This window comes from Puntigrus tetrazona, chromosome 9 (assembly GCF_018831695.1).
Source record: "Puntigrus tetrazona isolate hp1 chromosome 9, ASM1883169v1, whole genome shotgun sequence".
Lineage (NCBI taxonomy): Eukaryota > Metazoa > Chordata > Actinopteri > Cypriniformes > Cyprinidae > Puntigrus > Puntigrus tetrazona.
Genome location: NC_056707.1, coordinates 6,685,681 through 6,708,501, shown reverse-complemented (window position 1 = coordinate 6,708,501; position 22,821 = coordinate 6,685,681). Strand labels below are relative to the sequence as shown.

The following is a 22,821-nucleotide window of genomic DNA, read 5'->3' as shown; positions in this document are numbered from 1 at the left end:
ATACATTATGTCTGTTATAATATTAAAAATACCAAAACGGAAAAAGACCAAACGCATCCAGACAAGCGGTGCTGCTTCCACAAGAGGGCGCCGAAGCTTCACTCCTCCCGCTGCACCATTCATAACTTTCCCTAAATCTCCATGTGCGCGCAGCCTACTCCACAAACTCCCTTCAGTGTCTCCTCCTCTCCAGGATGCTCAAATCCCCGAATCCCACCGGCTCACCCCCAAACTCCCACCCCTGCTGTTTAAGAGCTCATCAATAAAGCCTGAGCTCAGCCCAGGCGCGAGGAGAGACTCGGTGGCGCGCCGCTCTCCATCACATTCTCACACAGAGCGACCGTGCCTTCAACACACCGCCGAGCAACAACGCTTTATTTCAGCATGAGCTAATCTTATTTCTCACTGCCTACCTCTTTATCGATTCTTAATTCGCCCTCTTTAAATGTCTGCTCTCGTTAGACGCGGATGATTTCGAGGAAACGCTGATATAAAATAGTTGCGGTTAGGTCCGAAATGGATTTACAAGCGCTCAACGATACATCTGGGATTTGGGCATGCCTTCAGTTCCGCAACAGCTCGTTTCTGAACGGGACCTTAAACGGGAGCCTGGAGATCCCTAACGGCACCTGCGGAGACGCGCTTCCGCTGCCCAAGACGGAACCGGCGCGACCCAAAGGTGAGGATCTCCCGACGCGCGCTCAGGACGCGTCCGTCCAACACACTCGTTCTCCTTCGCCGTGAGGTGCCAAAGCGCGCGCGAGCCCGTTTTGACATTTTGAGAGGTTGAAGTATCCACCCCGTGGCTCGGAGTGAAGCCAGGAAGCGTTTAAAAGTAAAAGGTGCGAACGCAAGTTTTGGTCGGAACGCGCTAAGCACACGCTCGAGAACGGGAGCGTTCGCCCGAGGATGTAACCATAGTAACGGTGGGCTGCTCCGCGCGTTCCGTGCGTTTCATGAAAAATGATGCGGGCGATGCATCGCTTTATGATACATTTCAGAGAAAGTTTAGTTTGAAAAGTCTAGTTAGATACTCGACGTTTGCTTTCTAGCGGCGCCGAAAAAGGGTTGCGCAACAGATTGCTTAAAGGAAATCGGAAAAAGTCACTCAGTGTTTCGCGTACAGGATGGCATACCACGTTATGTCTTTGTCGTGTAAACTAATTTGTGTAGGCACGACGTGGTAACCATTAAGGATAAAGAGTTATCATAAATGATAAAAATGCTGCTGTATAATAATCCAGTTACTGCACCATGGGGTGTTAGGGAAGGGACAATGCTTGTTATATCTTGGGATATTGTAGATTTATTTGTACCAGCGTCTCTGTGGCTCCATTTGTCACTGCAGGGAGAATTGAGATGCGATTATAATCCTATATGGCTTATTAATTTCTGATGCCTTATTTGCTTTATTCAACCCAAGAGGGACGCTACGGCAAAAGGATGATAAAGTGTGTCTAGCCTGCTGGATGTGGAAGCCTAATGTAGACTAGGCTATTTAATTAGACACCTGTGAGAAACACTTGCATTTGAGTGAAGGGTCGGAAGTGTATTACTGTCCACTGTAGTCACACACACACACACACGCACACATTGATTTAATGTAAACATTTTTACATGGCTGCTGTAGATAAGCACATGCTGACAGTTTTTTAATTACAGTCTCTGTCATGCTCCATATAGCATGACATTTTTGGGACATCTAATAGCTCTGAATAAATGCTGGTTTAAATGAGAAAAGTTGCAGTTTTAAAATGACATTAAACGAGACTAATTTAAAAAAAAACTAACCAATAACAACAACAACAAAAAAACAAACAAAAGGCATGCAGTTCATCAGGCTGTCCGAGGAATAAATAAATTCACACTGATGTGAAAAGACGGATTAAATGAGTTCATTTGTTTCACAAATCTAAATGAAGCCAGCAATGTCTATATAAGAAACAGGGTTCGCTGCCTTTCCAGTGCTATTAGAATCACTGCCAGAGCAAGTAAATAATTCAGCAGATTTCACTGCATCACCCTCTGGGCATTATGACGCGAGGGACTGTATTACGACGTAAAGAGATTATTTATCTAGAGCAAATCAAGTGATGACGAATGCTACACAACCGCTCTTAACGTTAACTTGACGACACAAAATAGTAAAATATTAAAGCATACAATATTGTAAAGAGTTAAAGAAGAGAAAACCAGTATTAGCAATAAAGTCAGCTGCTTCGCTGTTAAATATTTCTCAGACAAATCTTCCTCATATTAGATCCGTGATGGACAATGCATGACAGGCTCCGGGGGGGTCCTCAAGGATTCACGCGGATGTGCGCTTTAACTGGATTGCAAACTTCACGCTTGTGACTGGATTGTAAAAAATAAATAAATCTGAATATTGAATTAGACCCTATTTAAAAATGCAACAAGCAGCGTTGCTATTTCAGTTGCTTTAGTAAATGAATCTAACTGTTTACATGAATACTTTTTGTTTACTTTTTTGAATTTCGAATGAATGTGTTCAACTGCTTATCATATTCAAACAAAGCAAGCGGGGTTATTGTTCTAGCAGTACTCAACACTGATTACTGACTTTCAGAATCCTCCATTGCTTTAATTAAGATTATAATGCTTTAGTTTTAGAGCATAGCCACCATAGCACCTCATTTGCAATTCATAAAATCCATATATATATATATATATATATATATATATATATATATATATATATGTGTGTGCGTGTGTGTGTGAGAGAGATTATTCAGAAACCACCCTCTTTGCAATCATTAACATTTTCATAAGCAATTGTAATTTAATCACAAAAAAGACAATAAATTTTCCCTCAGCAACAGATTACAATTGCATGTTTTCGTAGTTAAATATTGTGACGTCATTACATGTAAGTTACCCCCAACACTGTTTGTCAGATAACATAAATTACGAAACATTTTAACATTTGAATGCTTTTGCTAATGAATATTCACTCAATCAGCCTGACTTCTTCATTAGGTTAAGCATTAAACGTCATTTAAGAAGTCGGGTTGAGGTGGAAACAGCACACGCTACTACACACGTTCACATTTTACAGCAAACGCGAGTGATTTCTCCTCTTTCTCTCTGGGTGCTTTGATGAAAGCGTTCAGCGTACCTCTGGGCGCAGGCTAAATTTAGAGCATTGCCACCGAGGAGCCTAATCAGAGGCCGCTCGACAATACACATATTTGCCGTCCATTTCCTCCATCAGCAGAGGCTGTTGGGCTCTCTCTTCTTGCGTTCAAACCCTGATCATCAAACACACGTCTGTCATTATCGCCATCACACAGCGCTCCAGCAGCGCTCTTCAAATCCACCCATTCTGGCCTTTTAGCATACACTGAACACTCATTCATTCTTTGACGACTCCAGGATGGCGAGCACGTGCTTCATGTCAGCTCAGCGATTTCCTTTTTAACTCACCGATTTGAGCTACAGGACGTCGCTAAAGAACGAACGCGGCTCACGTCAGAGGTCAGAGGTCAGCCGAGAAGCCAGAACTCGACTCTCTCATGAACGTTCATACCAGGAGACGATGGATTGAGTTTTAACATTTTTTCAAATAGAAACATTTTTGTTACAAAAAAAACATTTTAGAAAACGCATATTGGTTAGTTATACGACAGAAAAATATAGCTTCAAAATAATAGCCGCTATCTACCAGCATTATCAAGCTTCGAAAGAGCCAGGATAATTTTTTTTAATAAATTCTGACTGAAACAAGTCATATACACCTGACTCGGTGCGAGTAGATTATGGTTAATTTTCATTTTTGGGTGAACTATTCCTTTAATTCAATGCTAAACTGGCATCAAACGATGAAGTCGACTACATTTTCATTCCCAGCCAAAATAAGCTCACAATTGCATTCATTCATTTAGAACATTTTATAAATATAAGCTCCCTCAGTTGTTGCTATCTATGTATAATTACATGGTTAGTTGATTTATATGATTTCCGTTCGGTGTATTTTTCCCTGCTGACCCCGTAAGAACAAAGCTGTGACCCAACAGTTGAGAAGCGCCGCTGTATGTGATCAAACACATGCTGTGTTAACATGATGAGACAGGCAGTAGAAGATATTTGCTCTGAAACAATGCAACCTCTGATCTCAGGTGAGACGCCTGTTGAGTTCTCTCAGGATGAGGTCTCCAGCCACGAGCTCTTAACATTTAGATGAGTCCGTCGATGAAGCTGCTTTGGGGTAATTTGAGAGGACGCAGAACGTCATGCTTTGGCTTAATATAGCAACAACATTTGTAAACAAATGATGATTGACACCAGTGACTGACTCTAACCATTAGATAATTTGCTGCTTTAAATTTGTTGTTGTGAGAGGTCTCCTGAGGATCTTATGGATGCTGTGTGGTATCACACGGACGCAATAAATCAGCAGTCAGCAATGCGGAATTAATCTTCCACACTGTTCACAGAAAGAAAGAAAGAAGGAGACATTGTGATGTTATCATTAGTAGTATATGGTGTTCCTGAGTGCTTGTAATGGCCTTAATTGACAAATGAGTTGTTTGGTTGTCCTCAGCACATCAGACAGTGATCCGAATCCAAATTATGGCATTACTTTTGTTTTTTGGCTGTAACGTAAAAGCACACAACTCACAAACCCAGTCATTTAAGAGACCGATTATTATAAATTTGTGTCCACGCTGCATTACTTGCCTCTTTTAAGATGTTCATATATTTGTGGACAGACAACAGAGAAGTAGTGTCTGGAATTAATTGTTTTTAAAAAATTATGTGGCAGTTTTAACTGTATAACGAGATTTATCGGCTTGTATAATAACATGCGGCATGCCATTATTTTTTTTAAATACCTGAATTGAATAATAATAATAACATTAAAAATAATTTAAAATTCTAAAATGACACTGATATAAAAGTTAAAGCCAAAACAAAAAAATAAAGATACTGTAAAAGCAATACTATGATGGAATATAATTGTATTAATTAGATATAATAACTAGAATAGAATATAATCAATATGCTAATAATTATTATTAATAATTAATAATTATTTGTGGTACGTTTATCAGTTTCAGTGTCATTTTTGTCCGGTGTCGAGGTTAAATTCTTACACTGCAGCATTTTCCCAGTCCTGTTTTCAGTATGTTCATAGTTTCCTGAATGTTTATAAAGTTGCTCCCATCGATAACGACTTCACTTGACACTTGAGACCGTTGAGTTGTAAAAGTTGTGTGGGCTTTTCCGCTCCGACACAGCCTGCCCTGATGCAATCTTATCCCCTGACACTTTTACGGTCACTAACACCTGCGGCGCTCCTAGACTCTCTGCAGATTTATGTCATGACGCGGGCGAGAAAAAAACTGCTTCTGTTGCGTGCCGCTCACAGAATGTAAGAACACGGGACCTTGAATGTATACAGAAGAACATGACGTTTTTACCAGCACAATGCAACAGTTTACACTATACAGTAGGTCTGAATAACCCAGAAGGACATGAGCAAACCGAGGGGTCTCAGAAGGTCATCGGTTTGGAGGAACGAGCTACAGCCGTGAATCTTTCTAAAGTTGTATGCAGGAATGCTGGGTATTCAGTAACACTACGATCGGAGTGAGAAAACCACACAGTGCACGCTGCAAGCTGCCTATTATTCTTTAAAAATAGCAAGTGGCGGTTTTTCCTATTGGTTTTCTGATCAAATTAGTCAAAATAAAAGAAATAGTTCATTCATTATAATGGAAGCAGAAGGTCAAACAGTGCAGATTGCATTGTGGGATCTGGGTACAGAAAAATTGCATATTGTGCTCTCACGAAATACACACAGACTACAAGGGATTTCTACGAAATATACCACAGACAATAGCTTACAAAAACAAGTTGCAGGTGAGTTTTTGTCCTGATGTTTCACATGTGATTTGTCCCGCGGATTTAATTAGCGAACAGTTGATTATTTCAATTAGGGACAAGCACAGACACCAATTACAAACATCATTCAGCATGGATCGCTTCGCTGCTTTGGGAATATTGACTACAACTTAAATGGACTGTTAACCTCCGACTTTCACTGACAATCAAGCTTTCTTGCAAAATCCATGATTATACATTCATCTGCTATAGAATCGATCATCGTTGCTGCAACGGTGAAGCAACTGTTTGTGACGCGTGGCTTTGTCATTGTTGGTGAATTGCTACTTTATATCCCAGGATTTTAGTAGCTTTACTAAAAAGAAGACAATTTAATGGGGCTTATTCTCAGATTTTTTTATATTTTAAATCTCTGTTTTTAAATATATTTCTGTGGCTTAAAAGTAGTTTAAAATAAGTAAATTAGCTAAATAAATTGCACTTACAGCCAATTGCAGCCAGTATTTTTTTTGTTTTGCAATAATGCAATAATTCTAATTAAATGTTAAAAAGGTTCTAAAAATATATATTTTTGAGCAAAATAAACCTGATAATAATAAACTACGAAAATAAAGAAGAACTGAAATGACAATAAATACAACCGAAAATGTACCTTAAACACTTTTTTGTGCGTGTGGTAGAATTAAGGAATTATTTTATTTTTTTATAAGTTAAAAATAAAAATGCCTATTTAAGGCAAAAATTACTCTGTAAAAATACCTTTCGAGTTAGTTATTTCCCTTTAGTGAGTTATAGCACTGGTTGTGACAATGACTTAGCGCATGCGAAATGCTGTTGATATGCGAGGAAACACAATTTACACGAATCTAAAATATTTATGCACTCACATTTGGCCTCAGATTCATAATTCATGCCACTAACTTTCATGATATCTTGATTCCTCTTGATTGTAATTTATTCATGCATTCCTTCTCTGGTTTGAGACCTGTATTCATAACCCAGTTCAATCTTCTCATGAATTGATCATGAGGCCAAAAGCATTGATGAAATAGTAAATGGTGGAGTTTTGGAACGGGGAAGTTCAACAGCTGAAACAGTAGCTGTGCGGCTCTAGGGGTGATGTGTTGCGAGATAGAAAAGGACAGGGGTGATGAGAAATCATAGTGATGTTTTGTTTACATGACACACGGCCAAGGCAATTCATGACATGAGCTGTAGTTTATCCCATCCTGGAACAAATATTCAGTTCACTTTTAAACAATATCCATCTGATTTTATGATCTGTATACCTTGCATAACACATTTTAGATAATGCTAAGTATGGTAGACACAAAGCTAGAGTATACGTTCTATACATCAAATTTATCTAACCATCTATCATCTTGAGTCTTGGGCAAAAATATAACAGTAAAGACAATTAAAAAACTTCTAATGGATGTGCAATAGGATCAGCAGCAACTTCATATAATATAAAATAATATAATATAAAAATAAGAATTGATAGGCAAAAATATACCCTTCTTAAACAATGAATTTACAATTTTACAAACTGTGATACAAAATATTCTGATTTCCTTATTGTGTACATTTTGTATCCCTATTTGTAACCATTTCTACATATGAAGACAACACAACAAAACACAATAAAGACACATGATAACATAAGAAAAATTGTGATTTATGATTTATCGGTTATCTAAACTCTTCATATATTAGCATCAAAATAAAAAAAAGGTTTATTGTATTTTATTGAAATATCCTTGTTAAATCACTTTATTAACAGTAGAGCTGAATTCACAGTGAAATGCGCATTGAACAATTAAAAGGCCGTCAATTAATCTCGTAAAATATGTGGTTTTTTAAGCAGTGCTTTAGAAGAACCACTTTGCATTGCAGAAATAACCTTTTAATTAACAAATCTTAAAAATATAATTTTTTCTAATAGTCTGAAGCACATACTGGCTTCATACTAACTAACTTAAAGGGGTCATAACACACACATAGTTAAACCCAATGTTATTTTAATCTTGAGTACCCATAGATTAGTACTGCATCCTTTTTTAGCTCAACGCCATATGGGCCTAGCAAAAAAGGGGCCGATTGCCGACAAAACACCGACATTTAATGGCGCCTCACTTAACATCAGTGTTGCTAGACATATGATAATTATCATTTCGTATGATAACTTAGACTTCTGAACGATGTACGATCAATAATGAAAAATCCAATAAATGTACTTCAAATTCAGTATTTGCACAATTTGCTATTTGCTAACGGAGCTACTTCTCCAAGTTTATGTCTATGGCGATTCACCCAGGTATGTGTTACTCCGCAGCAGTGATGACCCAAACTGGCTACAATAGTTTGAATATATTATTAGTGTATTGTAGTGATTTGAAATAAGACAAAAAGTCGATTTGGAAGATGAATTCATGATGTACTCGCTCATTATATAGGCTGCATTTAGCAAATTTTAAACAGAAAAAGGTACACAGTGTTGCTTTAAGCCAACAAGCACTATGTTGTGGTCCATGGCGGCATCAAATTTGTACAGCTTTCCACTTAGATATGCCAATTTATTCATCTACTGTGGTAATTTCCAGGTCGTTTTAAAAACTTTGGTCTAGATAAATAGCTATATTCCGTGTGTTTACATTGTGTTGTGTTTGATCACTTTCTTCCAAATAAGCTAATTTTGAGCTTCTGGTACGGTACTTGGAGATTTCCAATCTGGAAACACTGCTTACCATCTGCAGTTCTGAATCATGAACGGGATATTTTATAGCTGAGACTGCTCCATCTTTCAGCATCAAACAATGTGCAAATACGGCATCCAACTGTTCCTCATTTATAAAACGTTTGTCAACAGACACACTTGTGAAACTCCGTTGCTCTCCCGGAAAAACAAAGAGCATCTACTATTCATGTGACGCTGGGTTCTTTGGGAAAGCTTAACAAGGTTATCTTTTCTTTACAACCAAAAACGCACTTCTTTGGATACATAGGCCTACTTCCTGTGTGAGTTAAGTGCAGTGCAGCTGAGTGATGGGCGTTGATGAGCGATCTCTCTTTCTCGTTGGTCTATGCTTGTGAGGAAGTGTGCTTTCAGGAGAAAGTTTTGAAACTTTGTCCATTCGTAACATGAGAATCCAACTTTTTAACAGTTTAAGAACTTAATTTTTCCACTTTTAAAGAGTCCATGGATGTTAAAGGTTCTTCTTGGAACCATATATGCCAATAAACCACCTTTATTTTTAAGAGTTTATAGTGGTTTGAATAAAACATCACTCCATGAATGGTTCAAAATGGCTTTTTTATCAGCTTAAATGAATTATCAATAACCTACAGTCCTCATTCTTTTCCACACTATGCTGTCTTGGATACTTTGAATAGCTATGTGACTTGCAAAGGTTGACTATACAGGTCTGTGCTAGATAGGACATGTTGAGAGATCATCCTGAAACAAACATCTGTCACATACGACACGATTGCATGATGAAATATGCTGAGGGAGACATTCATCCACAGGGAGAAGAGCACAGAGGAAAGAGTAATTGAATTCGATTAGACGGTCTTTTTGTAACATTTCAATTGGCAAGGGGGAACAAGTGTTTCTCTATAATGTAATTTATTGTCTCTTTCTTGCTGAATATTTATGTTTCTAAAATGTTACTCATCCTGTTTGATTTTTGTGGACGGTCGCTAAGATGGTGTTTAAACAACAGTGTTTTCAACAAAAAAATACAATTTTTGTTTTCATTTATCCGACAGCGGCATTTTGGGGGCATGAACACTTTTGAAAATGGGTTTCAATGTGCATGTTTTCAGAAACTGTATATTTTTCAAAACTACGTATGTGCACATAATGCATGTGCTGTTTCTTTAAAAAAGTGACATCACCAACTACTGACCCAACTACTTTTGCTTTGCTGTCGTCTGAGAATGGCTGTATGCAAACTTTTTCAATCAAGCAAAATAAAATTCATGTAAACATGCCATAAGACAGCTCAACACCCCTTTTGAAAAAAGAAGTGCACTTCCTATAATTGTATTGAATGTGAATTCGTAGTGTACTTCAAATCTTCAAAGTATATATTTTAAAAAACCTGTACTTAACGATAACATATTAAACAAAAGACCATCTACCCAAGTACAATTTCATGACTGTTAAGCACATTTAAGTACACTCTTAAAAGTGTAATGTTTTAAAGAAGCACACTTACGTACACTTCAAAGTGTTAAGTATCTTATTTAAACTATAACTATGAATTAACAATACATTCCCTTTACACTTAGGTATGCTGAAGTGTACTTCTTGTCAATTTTCATAGAAGAGTCAACAGTGGGCTGTTGCTAAAAGTTGCATATAGTTACTTTTACACAGTTTTCAACTGTTTTGTCGAACCGTAGCTACACCCAGATATGTTTATGCCATGAGACCCATTGTGCAAAAATGTGCAAAATCAATTTAGCATGAAGCGTAATACAACAAAGAAGTCAAAATAGCATATTAATCCAATTAGCAGCAACGATGACACATGCTGTTTTAAACCCAAATCAAGCCAATCCCATCCCGAGGCAACGCTGACACTTCTAAGTATTTCCCAAGGCCTTTGAAACCCACGACTATGACAGAATCCACAGCAATCCTCAAACAGTTTAGTTCACGCTTCTCCCACATAAGGCGTCCTACGGAAAGTACAGCACCATGTGGAGGGTACTTGATAAACACCTTCTTCTTTTTCTTGGATGAAACACATTCTTCGCAACAACGACAGAGAAAAGTGAGAGATCGATTTTAGTCGAGCCACTCGTGTGGACCAATCTCTCGTGAGATCAAAGTCCTGAGGATGTCAGCAGCATTTTGCTGGGTCTAATCCTTTAAGACCGGTGGCTACAGGCGATCAGTAATGGAGCGCACACGGAACCCTGCGCTGTAGTCAAACGTGGCCTCGATTGATTGCTTTAGCCTGACTAAGCCACAAACAGGATATGACTGTTCACATCCCATAATCCTCCCTGCTCATGCTGGCTCACATTGACTGCTCTCTGCAGAGGCAGTAATGGAAAGCAGCTGGAATATGTAGCACTTCGCCAAAAAAATGGCTTCTTTTGGAATAGTTGGGTCCCAAAATTGAGGCTTAGTGCTCTTATGGATGATTGTTTATTATGTGGAGCTTTTCAATGTCAAAAATACTTAGAGCAGAAGCAAAGCCTTAAAGGCGTAGTTCTTTTTCAAGATTTTTTGAAAAAGTGTCTCATACAGTCAATGCCAAATAGGCCCATATAGATTTGCTTTAGGGCCCCCGTGAACAAAAGCAGCGGAAAGCAGCTTCTTGAGAAAGAAAAATTTAAAAAACTACAAACAAACCAAAAATATTAATGATCAGAGGCAGTTTAATGTAAAGTTCACATGTAAACCACTGTAGACATTAAGGGGTAGATTCTTGTATTCAGAATAGTCAACATGTTATTGATTGATTCTTACACATTTACATTTGGTATCCTTTGGTTGCATATTTTTAATTACTATTTTGAAATGGTATGTAAAACACAACCACTTTTCAGTAATATCTTATAGGCTGTTTTTTTTTCTCTTTTTTTGAACTGACAGAAAAAGAGTTAAAGTGCCCCTGAAATCATAATGAAAGTTTTTTGGTTGTTAGTATCAATATGTTAGTCTCAAGGTTATCTATAAGCCAGTGGGCTCCAAAACAGTGACAAAACTCATATTTAGAAGATATAAGCGTTCAAACTTGCAGTTCCGTCACTTCAGGTAAAACGAATCAGTGAATCTTTTTGGTGTCATCTCGTAATTCTGCTTCTCATGAAATCTTCTGACCAATCAAATGCTCTCTATAATCTGAAGCACCCGCCCAGTGTTGCCAATTTAGCAACTTTTTCACTATTTAGCGACTTTTCAGACCCCCTTGGTTGACTACATTAAGAGGAGTAAACCAAATGAAGTGAATAGATTCAGACGGTGACGTGTACACTGCATGTGAGACGTGGCTGTTGAGAAAACATTTTCGTCGCATATGTACTTTTAGATTACATGTACCTCATTTTAGAAAATATTAATAGCAGTACCATTTAAAATTACTTTATATTTATATATGTGGGTTCATTGATGCTATATTATTAATTTGCTTTGTAATACTTATATGTTAATGAGCATTAACATACTGTCAACAAAAATAAACATGTACACCTTTGTAATTTTATGTATTTATCATTTGCAGTATCTTGACTGCACCCATGTAAGATGACAATAGCCATAGAGCGCCCTCATGTGACTGTTATTTTGACATAATGTATACTCTACCAACAAACATTTTTTAATATCCAACAAATTATTTTTGTAAATTAAACGGCATCTCTCATTCAAACTCGTTCACTCCAGCTCTCTCTTCCAGTAGGGTTGTGAAATCTGAATGCACTGTGGGTAAAAAGTAGTGAAGAAGTCTGTTTTCTTCACTCTCAAACTTCCCTCTGTCTCGTTCACTCGGTATAACATCAATTACGTTGCATGAGTGCACACTTCTGGCAGCACCCTAGTAATATAATATAGCTGTGTGTTTCAAGGCACTTCATGGGACCTTTAAAAAAAATGATAATAATAGTAAAGTTATTAAAAAAAAAATGTAATATAGTTACCCATATAGTACACTCTGACGTCTTCAGTGTGAATAGTGAAGTGGCTTATGAAGGGCTCCATATTTATGATACAACTAAATGAATTCATTGTAAGTTCATGACATTGCGGCAGAGTTACGATTCATAGTTTAATATTGTTTTGCAGTAATCCTGCCATTTTTCTCCATTATTCACCATATTTCCCCTTTGACTGATCAACAGTCATACAACTTCCCAATTACAGATTAGCATTTCTGTTACAGTTTCCAACAAAGTGATGGGATATGTCAGAAAGAATGATTCCCTGTGTAAAAATTCAGATTTATGGCCACAGAGATCAGCTAGAAAAACACAATACATCAGCTATGTCTTCAAGTGTTTGCGTGAGTCGTTATAATCTGAGGGTGTTATTTGATGATGCAGTTGTTTTTTTTCCCCAATCACCAATCACCCAAGGTTACATTGAGGATCCTTTGAGGCATTTATTGCTTCTAAGTATTCATCAAGAAAACCTGACAGCACCAAATTAACTTGCTAACGGTGTAGGTTATCTGAGTGTTTTAGAAACAGTCACTGTGGAGTGTATATTGCTAATTAAACACTCTACCTAACATGTCACAAAGATTCATTAAACAGTTTTTTGTTGTTGTTGTTGTTGTTTTCTTTGGTCATGTCTTACCTTTAGAAATATTTCACCATATGCTTGTAATTATATAATTTTCCATCAGAAAAATACACTCAAAAAGTAATCAAAGGGTGAGTGTGGCGAGTTCCATTAACTGAGGCATTTTGAACATTACAGTAATTAAATATATGTGCAATGATCTGGCATATTTAAAAGTGATTACTGATTTTAATCAGAGCAATTAAATGCCAGTTAAACCCTCCTCCCATATCTTTCCTCAATCACTATTTAACTCATCATTGACCAACTCCATTTATTTGATTTTCTATTATCTAATGTTAACCCTGCAATGAACCGATAACATAGAGACATTATAAAATGTCCCTATCCTATATAATAAGCTCGGTATTATAGTATTGTTGATAGAGCCTTTAATATATTATTTGATCTTTGTCTTTCAGAAATGGATTCGCTGCGCATACTGCTGTACTCTCTCATATTCCTGCTGAGTGTGTTTGGTAACCTGCTCATCATTGTGGTTTTGGTGGTGAATAAGCGAATGCGGACGGTGACCAACTCATTCCTGCTCTCCCTGGCCATTAGTGATCTAATGATGGCTGTTTTCTGCATGCCCTTCACTCTTATTCCCAACCTGCTGGAGGATTTCATCTTTGGAGCTGCCATGTGTAAGATTGTGGCCTATCTCATGGGTAAGACACACTTTCATTTCTTCTTACCTTAAACGAGGCATACTTGCAGCATCACAAAGAATAGAACAGCGACCTGCATACCCTGCTAGACTTAATTGCCTAGATCTGCAGAACTTTATGTGGCTTCAATCTTTGAATGATGTTAATTTTTGCTACTTTTCATTCATTCATTTTCATTTCAGTTTGTACAGACGCATACAGCAATAGTCATTCGTTTGTCTAAACCCATCTCCTTTGTGCTTCAATGCATCTTTTTATTATGGCAGCAGTAATTCATATGATCATCTGATTTTGGAGAAAAGCAATAAAATGCATCTAGTGCAATGCACGGTGTTGAAAGGAGCACTCTTCCAGTGTCTGGATCTCAGTGACGGCCGATGTTGTAGAGCAGGGATGAAGAATTATTGCTTGAATTATTATTATGGACATTTAGACATGTTATTACATTATACAAAAAAACTAAATTGTGTACAGTGGTTTTTGTGGGAAAGAAATATCCACAAAATTGCCATGTTAACTGAATATGTCCAATAAAATGAGCTGTATTACAGTCAATATTTAGGGAGAAAAAAAATCCATCACAATTTACATCTAGATTTGCATATAATTTACATCTAGTACAGAATAATATGCTAAATACTTATAATGCATCAACTAAAATGTGGGCCATTATACATATACACACACATATATATATACTGTATATATATAATTTCTCCCACATGTTATGTGGGCTCTGTATTTTATAAAGCACTGTAGAAAAAAAGCTGACTTAACTTGAGTTAAATTGAGTTACTGTACTTAAATTGAGTAGAGCAGCTAATGTCATCTCTACAGAGCTGGGAAGTAATTATTTTTCAGCTGTTTGTACTTTACTTCACTATTTGTTTTTCTGACTACTTTTTACTTTTACCCATTAAAATTTAAATATCTGCACTTTCTGCTTCTTACATTTTCAAACCAGACTTGTTACTTTAGTTTTGCTGGATCGCCATTCGATGATAAATAGTCTTGGCTTGTAGTTTTGCGTTTGTTTGCTTAGTTAAGAATTAAACAGCTAGAAACTCTTAGCAATATCATCCAGATTATTAATAACAGTCTAATGTAAACTAAACTAAATTACTAAATCATCACTCAAAATACTGTATGATAAAAGACGTCATTATTATCTACTGTTACAGTTAAAGTAACGATTTAACAGACAAATGTTATAATACAGCATTTTTATAATAATGTTTAGGGGGAGCTAGGTCAAATAATAGCCTAACCCTTCAAAATTCAAATTCAAACCAAAACCCCAAAAAAGTAAAAGCATGCAAAGTGAGATATAGATGTTCAGTTAGCAGTGTGATTCTAATATGGATACTTTTTACTTAAGTACATATCAGAACTTCTTTACTTTAACTTGAATAAAGACAGCTTGTGTGCCAGCTCTAAATCTATATTTTTTATTATTGTAGCATCACGCTCTTACCGTTTTGTCTCCTACGCATACTGTTAAAAAACAACTGAAATAAGCTGCAATACGAGCCAGACTATAAAACACAACTCAAAATGTCTCGCTGAGACTACTGTTCATTTGTTATACAGTTACCAGGATGTCAAATTTTGGCACTGACCTACGTTTTGAGAAATCGTCCACTGATGCAGACATATGTATGAATAGATCCAGCTCGATCTGCGCTGTTTCACGGATCACTACCTCCCTAAATGAAAGTCAAGGCTCATCCTGCAACAGCCAATACAATGCCAAGGTCAGATCTGACACACAAGGGCTGCTGGCGAATGATTTGAAGGGGCACGAAATCAAAAGATAATTCTGTCGTGGGCAGCAGTGGGCCATATTGTTATGCATTTGCATAAAAGTCACAAGCACAAGGAACAATTCAGAAGTGGTGGCCGGAAAACAATTACACTGTCATGTTCTTCTTAACTGGTATTCACGGGTGATCAGATAGCGTTTCTAAAGGACGTTTTTCTCCTGCATTATGTTGACTGTCTGGTCGAGGCCCTGGAGATGACACAGTTCACAAGAGAGCAGATCTTATTTGCTTGAGAGTGTGCGAGTGGCCTGCGGCCCACACAGTGTCGGAGTGCGACAGGGCAGCGCATACGACACGCTGTGCCAACCACAGCCTCCCTCCCACTGTTTGTTTTTCGAGGGGGCGGAGAAGGAAGGGGATTTGTAAAGCAAAGAACAATTTCCTTGGTATGAGCTCTGGCGCGGAGGGCGAGATCAGATCAAAGCTCTTCCGCCATCGGGGCACTAATTCCTCAAATTTGAGGTGCTGTCGGAAATCTCATTCTCGAACAAGAATGCCATTCTGAAATGTTGGTTTTACTAAGCTTTGTATTTTTTAGAAGAACGTATTAAGGATTTTGTCAAGCTTTCAGTTTTTGGAGGAAATAAATACAGATTTGCATTGACTACGTATAGGGATATAGCAGCCACTGAATCAGAAAACTTGTTGAATAAACCGTTCTTAACTCTAGGCTCTTAACGCAATGCTAATTTTAATACATTAAGTTTATACATACAGATTTTTATACATTAAGTTTGTATTTACATACAAATTCTATGAATATATATATATAAATACTAATACAATTAACAGTTATTTCAATGAAAATCAATTTCAATCAAACATGAGTTTTTACGCAGGGAATTGTAGGAATGCCCCTTAAGGATATTCACTGTACATTAGAAAAATAGTTTTCACTTCCAATAACAATATTATACTGTAAAATTGCATACTGCGAAATTACAGTAAACTGTGACATAATTCCTTTGTAATTCCTTTGCTTTATTACAGGCATCTCTGTTTGTATATCTACCTTCAGTCTGGTGGCTATAGCCATTGAGAGGTACAGTGCCATTTGCAACCCGCTGAAGTCCCGGGCATGGCAGACCCGATCCCATGCCTACAAAGTCATTGCTTCTACCTGGGTCCTGTCCTTTCTTATTATGACACCCTATCCCATCTACAGCACACTGGTGAAGTTTACCAAGCCCAACAACATTACAGCTCACATGTGCCGCCATGTTTGGTCAAGGAGCGAGGTGGAGCAAACCTGGTGAGTGTTCATGTATTTGTGATCTGCCTTTCTTTTACTGGACTGTTGAGTTAAAAAAGGACAATGACCAAGGTTAGACTGAAATCTGGTTCTTGCATATGTCAGTGCATATGTCCTGAACACACTGTATTATGCATAACATGAAATTATTCTTGAGCAGCAAATCATCATATTGGAATGCATATGAAGGATCGTATGACCCTGAAGACTGGAGAAATAATGCTGAATGTACAAGATGTGGCTTTGAAAATAAATAATGAAATAAAAATAAATTAAATAAATGTAGTTATTTTAATATTGTAGTAATGTTTCAAAATACTACAGTTTTTACTGTAAGTTTTATCAAATGCATAAAAGGGTACATAAAAAGAGCATTTTGGTTTTTAGAATGCCTCGTAGGCTACTGGAAGTGCCTACTTGTTTATTTGTATACTGAAATGCTTAAAATGATTGACTGGTAATGGCGCAGATGCTGTCCCTAGAGCTTAAGTTGTTTTGTACTCTGGAAATTTCTTTAATTGGAAAAGCATCCTGTTATTACTCATACTGTAACATCATTGACTGTCTGCGTTTGTCACAACTTGAGTCACTCTGCAGTTCTCTGGTAAGGAGCTGGGGTCTTAAACATCAGCTGGACGCCTCCTGCGGCACATTTGTGTTTTATGACAGCTGTTGCTAGGTAGACAGCAAGGGACTACAACAGCGTTCCATGTTCCTCCGAGTTTGCTTGTACATTTTTCTAATTTTTCTGCGTATTCTGTTACAGTAATAAGCCACAAGAGGCTGGGCATTAAAGTGGTTTTATAAAAGGGAAGAGGTGCTGTTAGGCACATCACGAATATGTTCCATTCAAGCTATGCCAGTGCATGACTGCACACTTCGGAGAATAATTACTGATATTTAAATAAATTCAGAATTGTAATCAGAATGAGAAAAACAACAAAAAAACAATTATTTCGCAGAATAAACAATGTTTTGAATAATCAAAGTGAAACTGTTTTTATTGAATCAGACCTTAAGTGGCCTTGAATAAATAAATTAGTGAGTGGTAGCATTTATATTCTTTAATGATATAAAAAACTATATATATATATATATATATATATATATATATATATATATATATATATATATATATATATATATATATATATATATATATATATTTAATTTGTACTCAGGTTATCTAAGATTTAGATGAGTTTGCTTCCTCATCCCTCATCATAACAGATGTAGCATTGCATGACTTCTGCAGTGAACCGGTGCCGTCAGAATGAGTCTAAACAGCTGATAAAACACAATCACAATATTCCACAAATAATCCACACAACTCCAGTCCATCAGTTAACGTCCTGTTAGGTGAAAAGCTTGACTATGACATTATGACGGCACCCATTCACCTGTGAGCTAGTGACGTAATGCTAAATTTCTCCAAATCTTTTCTAGTGAAGAAACAAAACTCATCTACTTCTCGGATGAGCCTGAGGGTGCCTAAACTGTCACTTGAAGGTAAACCATTTCTCCAAATGGTGTTTCAACCCATTTTCATGTTGTTTTAGGTGCATCCTGTTGCTATTTGTTCTGTTCTTCATTCCTGGAGTGGTGATGATCATTGCTTATGGGCTCATTTCTCGAGAACTCTACCGTGGAATACAATTTGAATTGGAGCAGAAGAAGGGACAGAGTGGTGAGCCATTTGAGAAGTCAATTACACAATGCAGTCTAATTTAGTATCATGTTTTAGTAAGCCTCAGACCATCCCATAGGGTATTAACGGTGCTAGTCACCGTGATCGTATTTAATGACCTACACTGAGGATTTAATTGTTTGTGTGTACAGTCATGGCCATCTGTTTGTGAATGAGGCTCAATTTCCTAAGTAATGAAATGTGACCTATTGGATTTTCGCAAATATAATTGCAGCTGTACAACATTTACGCAACTGCCCCCAAAAAAGCATGGAACGAAAAAAAAAGGAAATATAAACTTGAATATTACCCTTAAATTGCTAATTGATGGAGCTCTTACAAGTTAATATCTGCAGGATTTGTTTTGATTATGTCTCATCTTGAATTCCACTGTTTTACTCTAAATCACATCCTATTAATGTTATAAATATGCCTCCATTTCCCCTGAGTCACCACTCTACCCCATTAAGATGTTTTCATTTGAATTAGTAAAATGTCATTTCCCTTCTCGTTTTATTGGTAACAATTTGTGCAAAAGGAGGAAGCTCAAAAATGTCAAAATACATCCTGCTGTGGGGTCTTATGAAGGTTATTGTTTAGTGAAAGACACAAGGCTTGTGAATCATAAAGAACAAAACAGGTCAGATTCCACTTAATGATTCCAGTTGCATACAGATTAATTTCTTTAATATAATCGTTAAAGAATTAGAATACTCCTTTTAAATAGAGTGTTACTGATTTTCTAGAATCTTTTCCAAATGTTTAACTGCTGCTCAGATCAATAATGTCTTTTGAGCCTTAATTATACAAGTACAGAAACAATTATTTTCAAAAGGATATAATGGAAATAATGATTCAGCCAAGAACTGTTCTGACTTATTCTGTAAGTGAATGAGTCATTACAGCAATTCAAACTTAACTAAGTTTTGGATTGCGAGCTTAGATTTGAGAGCCATTTGGACTAATTTATTAAAATTGACCTGATTGTAATAGTAATTTGATTGCGACTGATTTGATTAACTAATACTGGGCTTGAATTTTTTATTATATATTTTTATAATTGTTAAATTAGTCCAATCGACATCAGTGGTTTAACCTCTATTTCATCAGAAATATCTTAATTTGTGTTCTTTGATGAACGAAGGTCTTGCAGTTTTGAAACAACATGAGGATGAGTAATTAATGACAGAATTTTCACTAAAGGGTGAACTGACCCTTTAACACTCTTGTATTCATTAGGTCAAGTGTGATACTTCACCTTAAACAGACAGAAAACAGAAGAAAAGTATTTAGATACGAAATAATTGCTTTTTGTTTCAGTAATATGCATTCTTTAAACACTCGAAGGGATTTAACAAACTACAGAAAACTAATCTCTATATAAAATAAATCATAATTTTCCATTAATTAGATTTTTTTTGGTCTAAAATCACAGGAGGACAGAGTATTAATTCAACCAAGCTGCTTAAATGTACTGCCTCAACTATATTTGTCGTTAACTTCAGTATTCATAAACATTACACTTCAAAATCAAATTCAAAATCAAGTTTGAAATTCTCTAAATTTAAAATGCAGTCGAAAATGATGACACTGTGACATTTGCATAAGAATTCTGCCTTGCAACTAATAGTATTTTCATTCAAATGCAATGTGGATCAAAAATGTAAGCTTCCCCTTGATCTGTATTTATTGAAATACTCCCTCAGAGCTTCTTCCTGAGGAATGTGCAATGTTTCCTCTTTAGGAATGAAAAATGGTATCAGCTCCACTGTCTTATATAGCAGCGATGACGGAGATGGCTGCTACATCCAAGTGTCCAAAAAGCCCAGTTCAATGGAGATGTCAGTCCTCACCCCAACAGGCTCTGCAAAGGTGGACCGACCCCGTAGCAACACTTCCGAGGCTAAACTAATGGCCAAGAAGCGAGTGATCCGTATGCTCATTGTCATCGTGGCCATGTTCTTCATCTGCTGGATGCCGCTGTACTCAGTCAACACCTGGAAAGCATTCGACCTTCCCTCGGCCCACAGGGCTCTTTCTGGAGCCCCCATCTCGTTCATCCACCTGCTGTCCTACACGTCTGCCTGTGTCAACCCAATCATCTACTGCTTTATGAACAAGCGCTTTCGAAAGGCGCTTCTCGCCACCTTCTCCTGCTGCTGCTGGCCCTGCCGCAGAAGAGGCTTCAGGGAAGGGGAAGATGAGGTAACTGCCACCGGAGCATCCATGTCAAGGTTCAACTACACCACTGTCAGCACAATGGGACCATGCTGATTTTTACAAGATGGAGTAGAAATGGGGTGGATATTAGCATATTGTAAGGGTTTACTTTTGGCAGAAGACTTAGATTGTTTACCACATACCACTTCAACATCGGCAATTGCTTTATGATCCATGGTTGCTCATGTTGTTACATATTCACTAGAGACTTGTATAAAATGTATATAAGTAAGGTAGTGTCCGAACAACTTGGTAGGGAAGGTCAACAACCACCAACCTCAAGGTTTGTCATCCTCACTCAACAACAGAAACCCTTAACATACAATAAGACACCAAACGACTGCCTGTACAATTTCTTTCTGACTGAATTGATTTTGGTGTAGAAGAACCACTGAAAAATCATTTTGACCATGCATACCGTTCTGCTTTTAAGGTAAAGTTTGTGGTGTAGAGATTGCTGAAGAAAAGCGTGGATCAAATGCAAGCAGAATAATATCTCTTCGGGAAGAAAAGAAGCTCAGTGGTTGCCTTTATCGACTGAACGATAATGTTGAACTTGCTAGATCAGTGCCAGCAAGACCATCAACTCAGCAGGAAGCAGAGTTTCTAGAGCCGTTAGTGCTTACTGAGAAACTACATTAACTGACTTGCTCAAACAACTACGTCAATGTCTGAAAATGGCTAGTCGAATGCCAGCCTTACATTTTATGTTAAGGTTTTTCCTTTTGTTGTAGATTTAAGTGCCTGTATAGTGTTTTATATTTTCTGAGGTCAAGAAACATCGGGAGAGATTTTATTCATAAGTTCAGAACTCTGAAACACTGACATATAGCAGCTTTCCAAAGTTAATGATGATGGTCTGTTGCTAGACAGGACAATGATTTTGGCAGTTGGCTTCATCTTAATGTTTTATTGGACTGAAGACGTTTTGTTTTGTTTTTGAAGTGGTCCTTTGTGGCCTTCACAGTCTGTGGCTGTAAGTGAGATCTACTAAATGAGAAAATGATTTTATTGTGGTGAACTCATGGCAATCTGTCATAATCTCACATTCTGATTAATGACTGAATGACTATAAGTGTATTACGGTTCTTCTAGTTATTCATCAGCAAACAACAGCAAAGAACACTTAAACCTGATTTGTGATTGTTTTGTCCTTCTGTTAGAAAAGAAAATGTTATTTGAGGCAGGTTAGAGAGTGAAGCTTAATTAAATGTCAGATATTTTTCCGTGGGACTCATGGGAATTCAGACTTGGTGACTGTAAAATATTGCCAGCCACTAAAATTGAAAATGTCAGTGTAATGGCTGACTTTAAGTATAAAGTGCTGCCAAAGTGACAACCTGGAGTGATGAGTTCAATGCACTTTTGCAGCCACTTTGATTTTAATTACTTTTTTTTTTTTAAATCAAGCTGAAACTCCAAAATCTAAACTTAAGTACAAAGTTATGAGAATTGGAATACACACACACACACACACACACACACACACACACACACACATAATAATAATAATAATAATAATAATAATAATAAAAATAAAAATTCAACAACAACAACAGATTTACATGAACTCATTACTCATCAAGTAACTTTGAATTTAAGATTCAAGTTGAAATTATAATTCCCAATTCTTCAAATGGTCACAGATGACTGTCCCATAGGGTACTGTTTTTAATGTAATTGTTTTTTTCAGTAAATAAAGAAAACCAAAAATAGGTAACATTAGCATTAAACAATTAGTGTAAACTTGTGAAGTATTACATCTTTGGTTTGGTGATGATAATGGGATGATTGAGTTTCACAGATATGGCTTTGGAGATGCATAATGCAAAAATGGATGGGAAACACTGGTTTAAAACATGACATAGAGTCAGTTTTGCCTGTGTACTTTACATTGCTCGTGCTCATTTCTACCATCATTATGTGCAAAATAACACCAGTTTACATCAGTGGGTACAGTTAAGCATAATCATAACCCAGCAGGAACCAGCAAAAATGCTCTA

General features: G+C 37.0%; 1 protein-coding gene across 1 annotated transcript; it reads left to right on the top strand.

The window, feature by feature from the left end:
• Window positions 1–293: 293 nt before the first annotated feature.
• Window positions 294–22,284, top strand: LOC122351204 (cholecystokinin receptor). Its single transcript, XM_043248124.1, has 5 exons — window positions 294–679; window positions 13,588–13,836; window positions 16,650–16,911; window positions 18,471–18,598; window positions 20,343–22,284. The coding sequence occupies exons 1-5, from the start codon at window positions 517–519 to the stop codon at window positions 20,870–20,872; spliced, it is 1,332 nt and encodes a 443-aa protein (XP_043104059.1). The 5' UTR covers window positions 294–516; the 3' UTR covers window positions 20,873–22,284.
• Window positions 22,285–22,821: the final 537 nt, after the last annotated feature.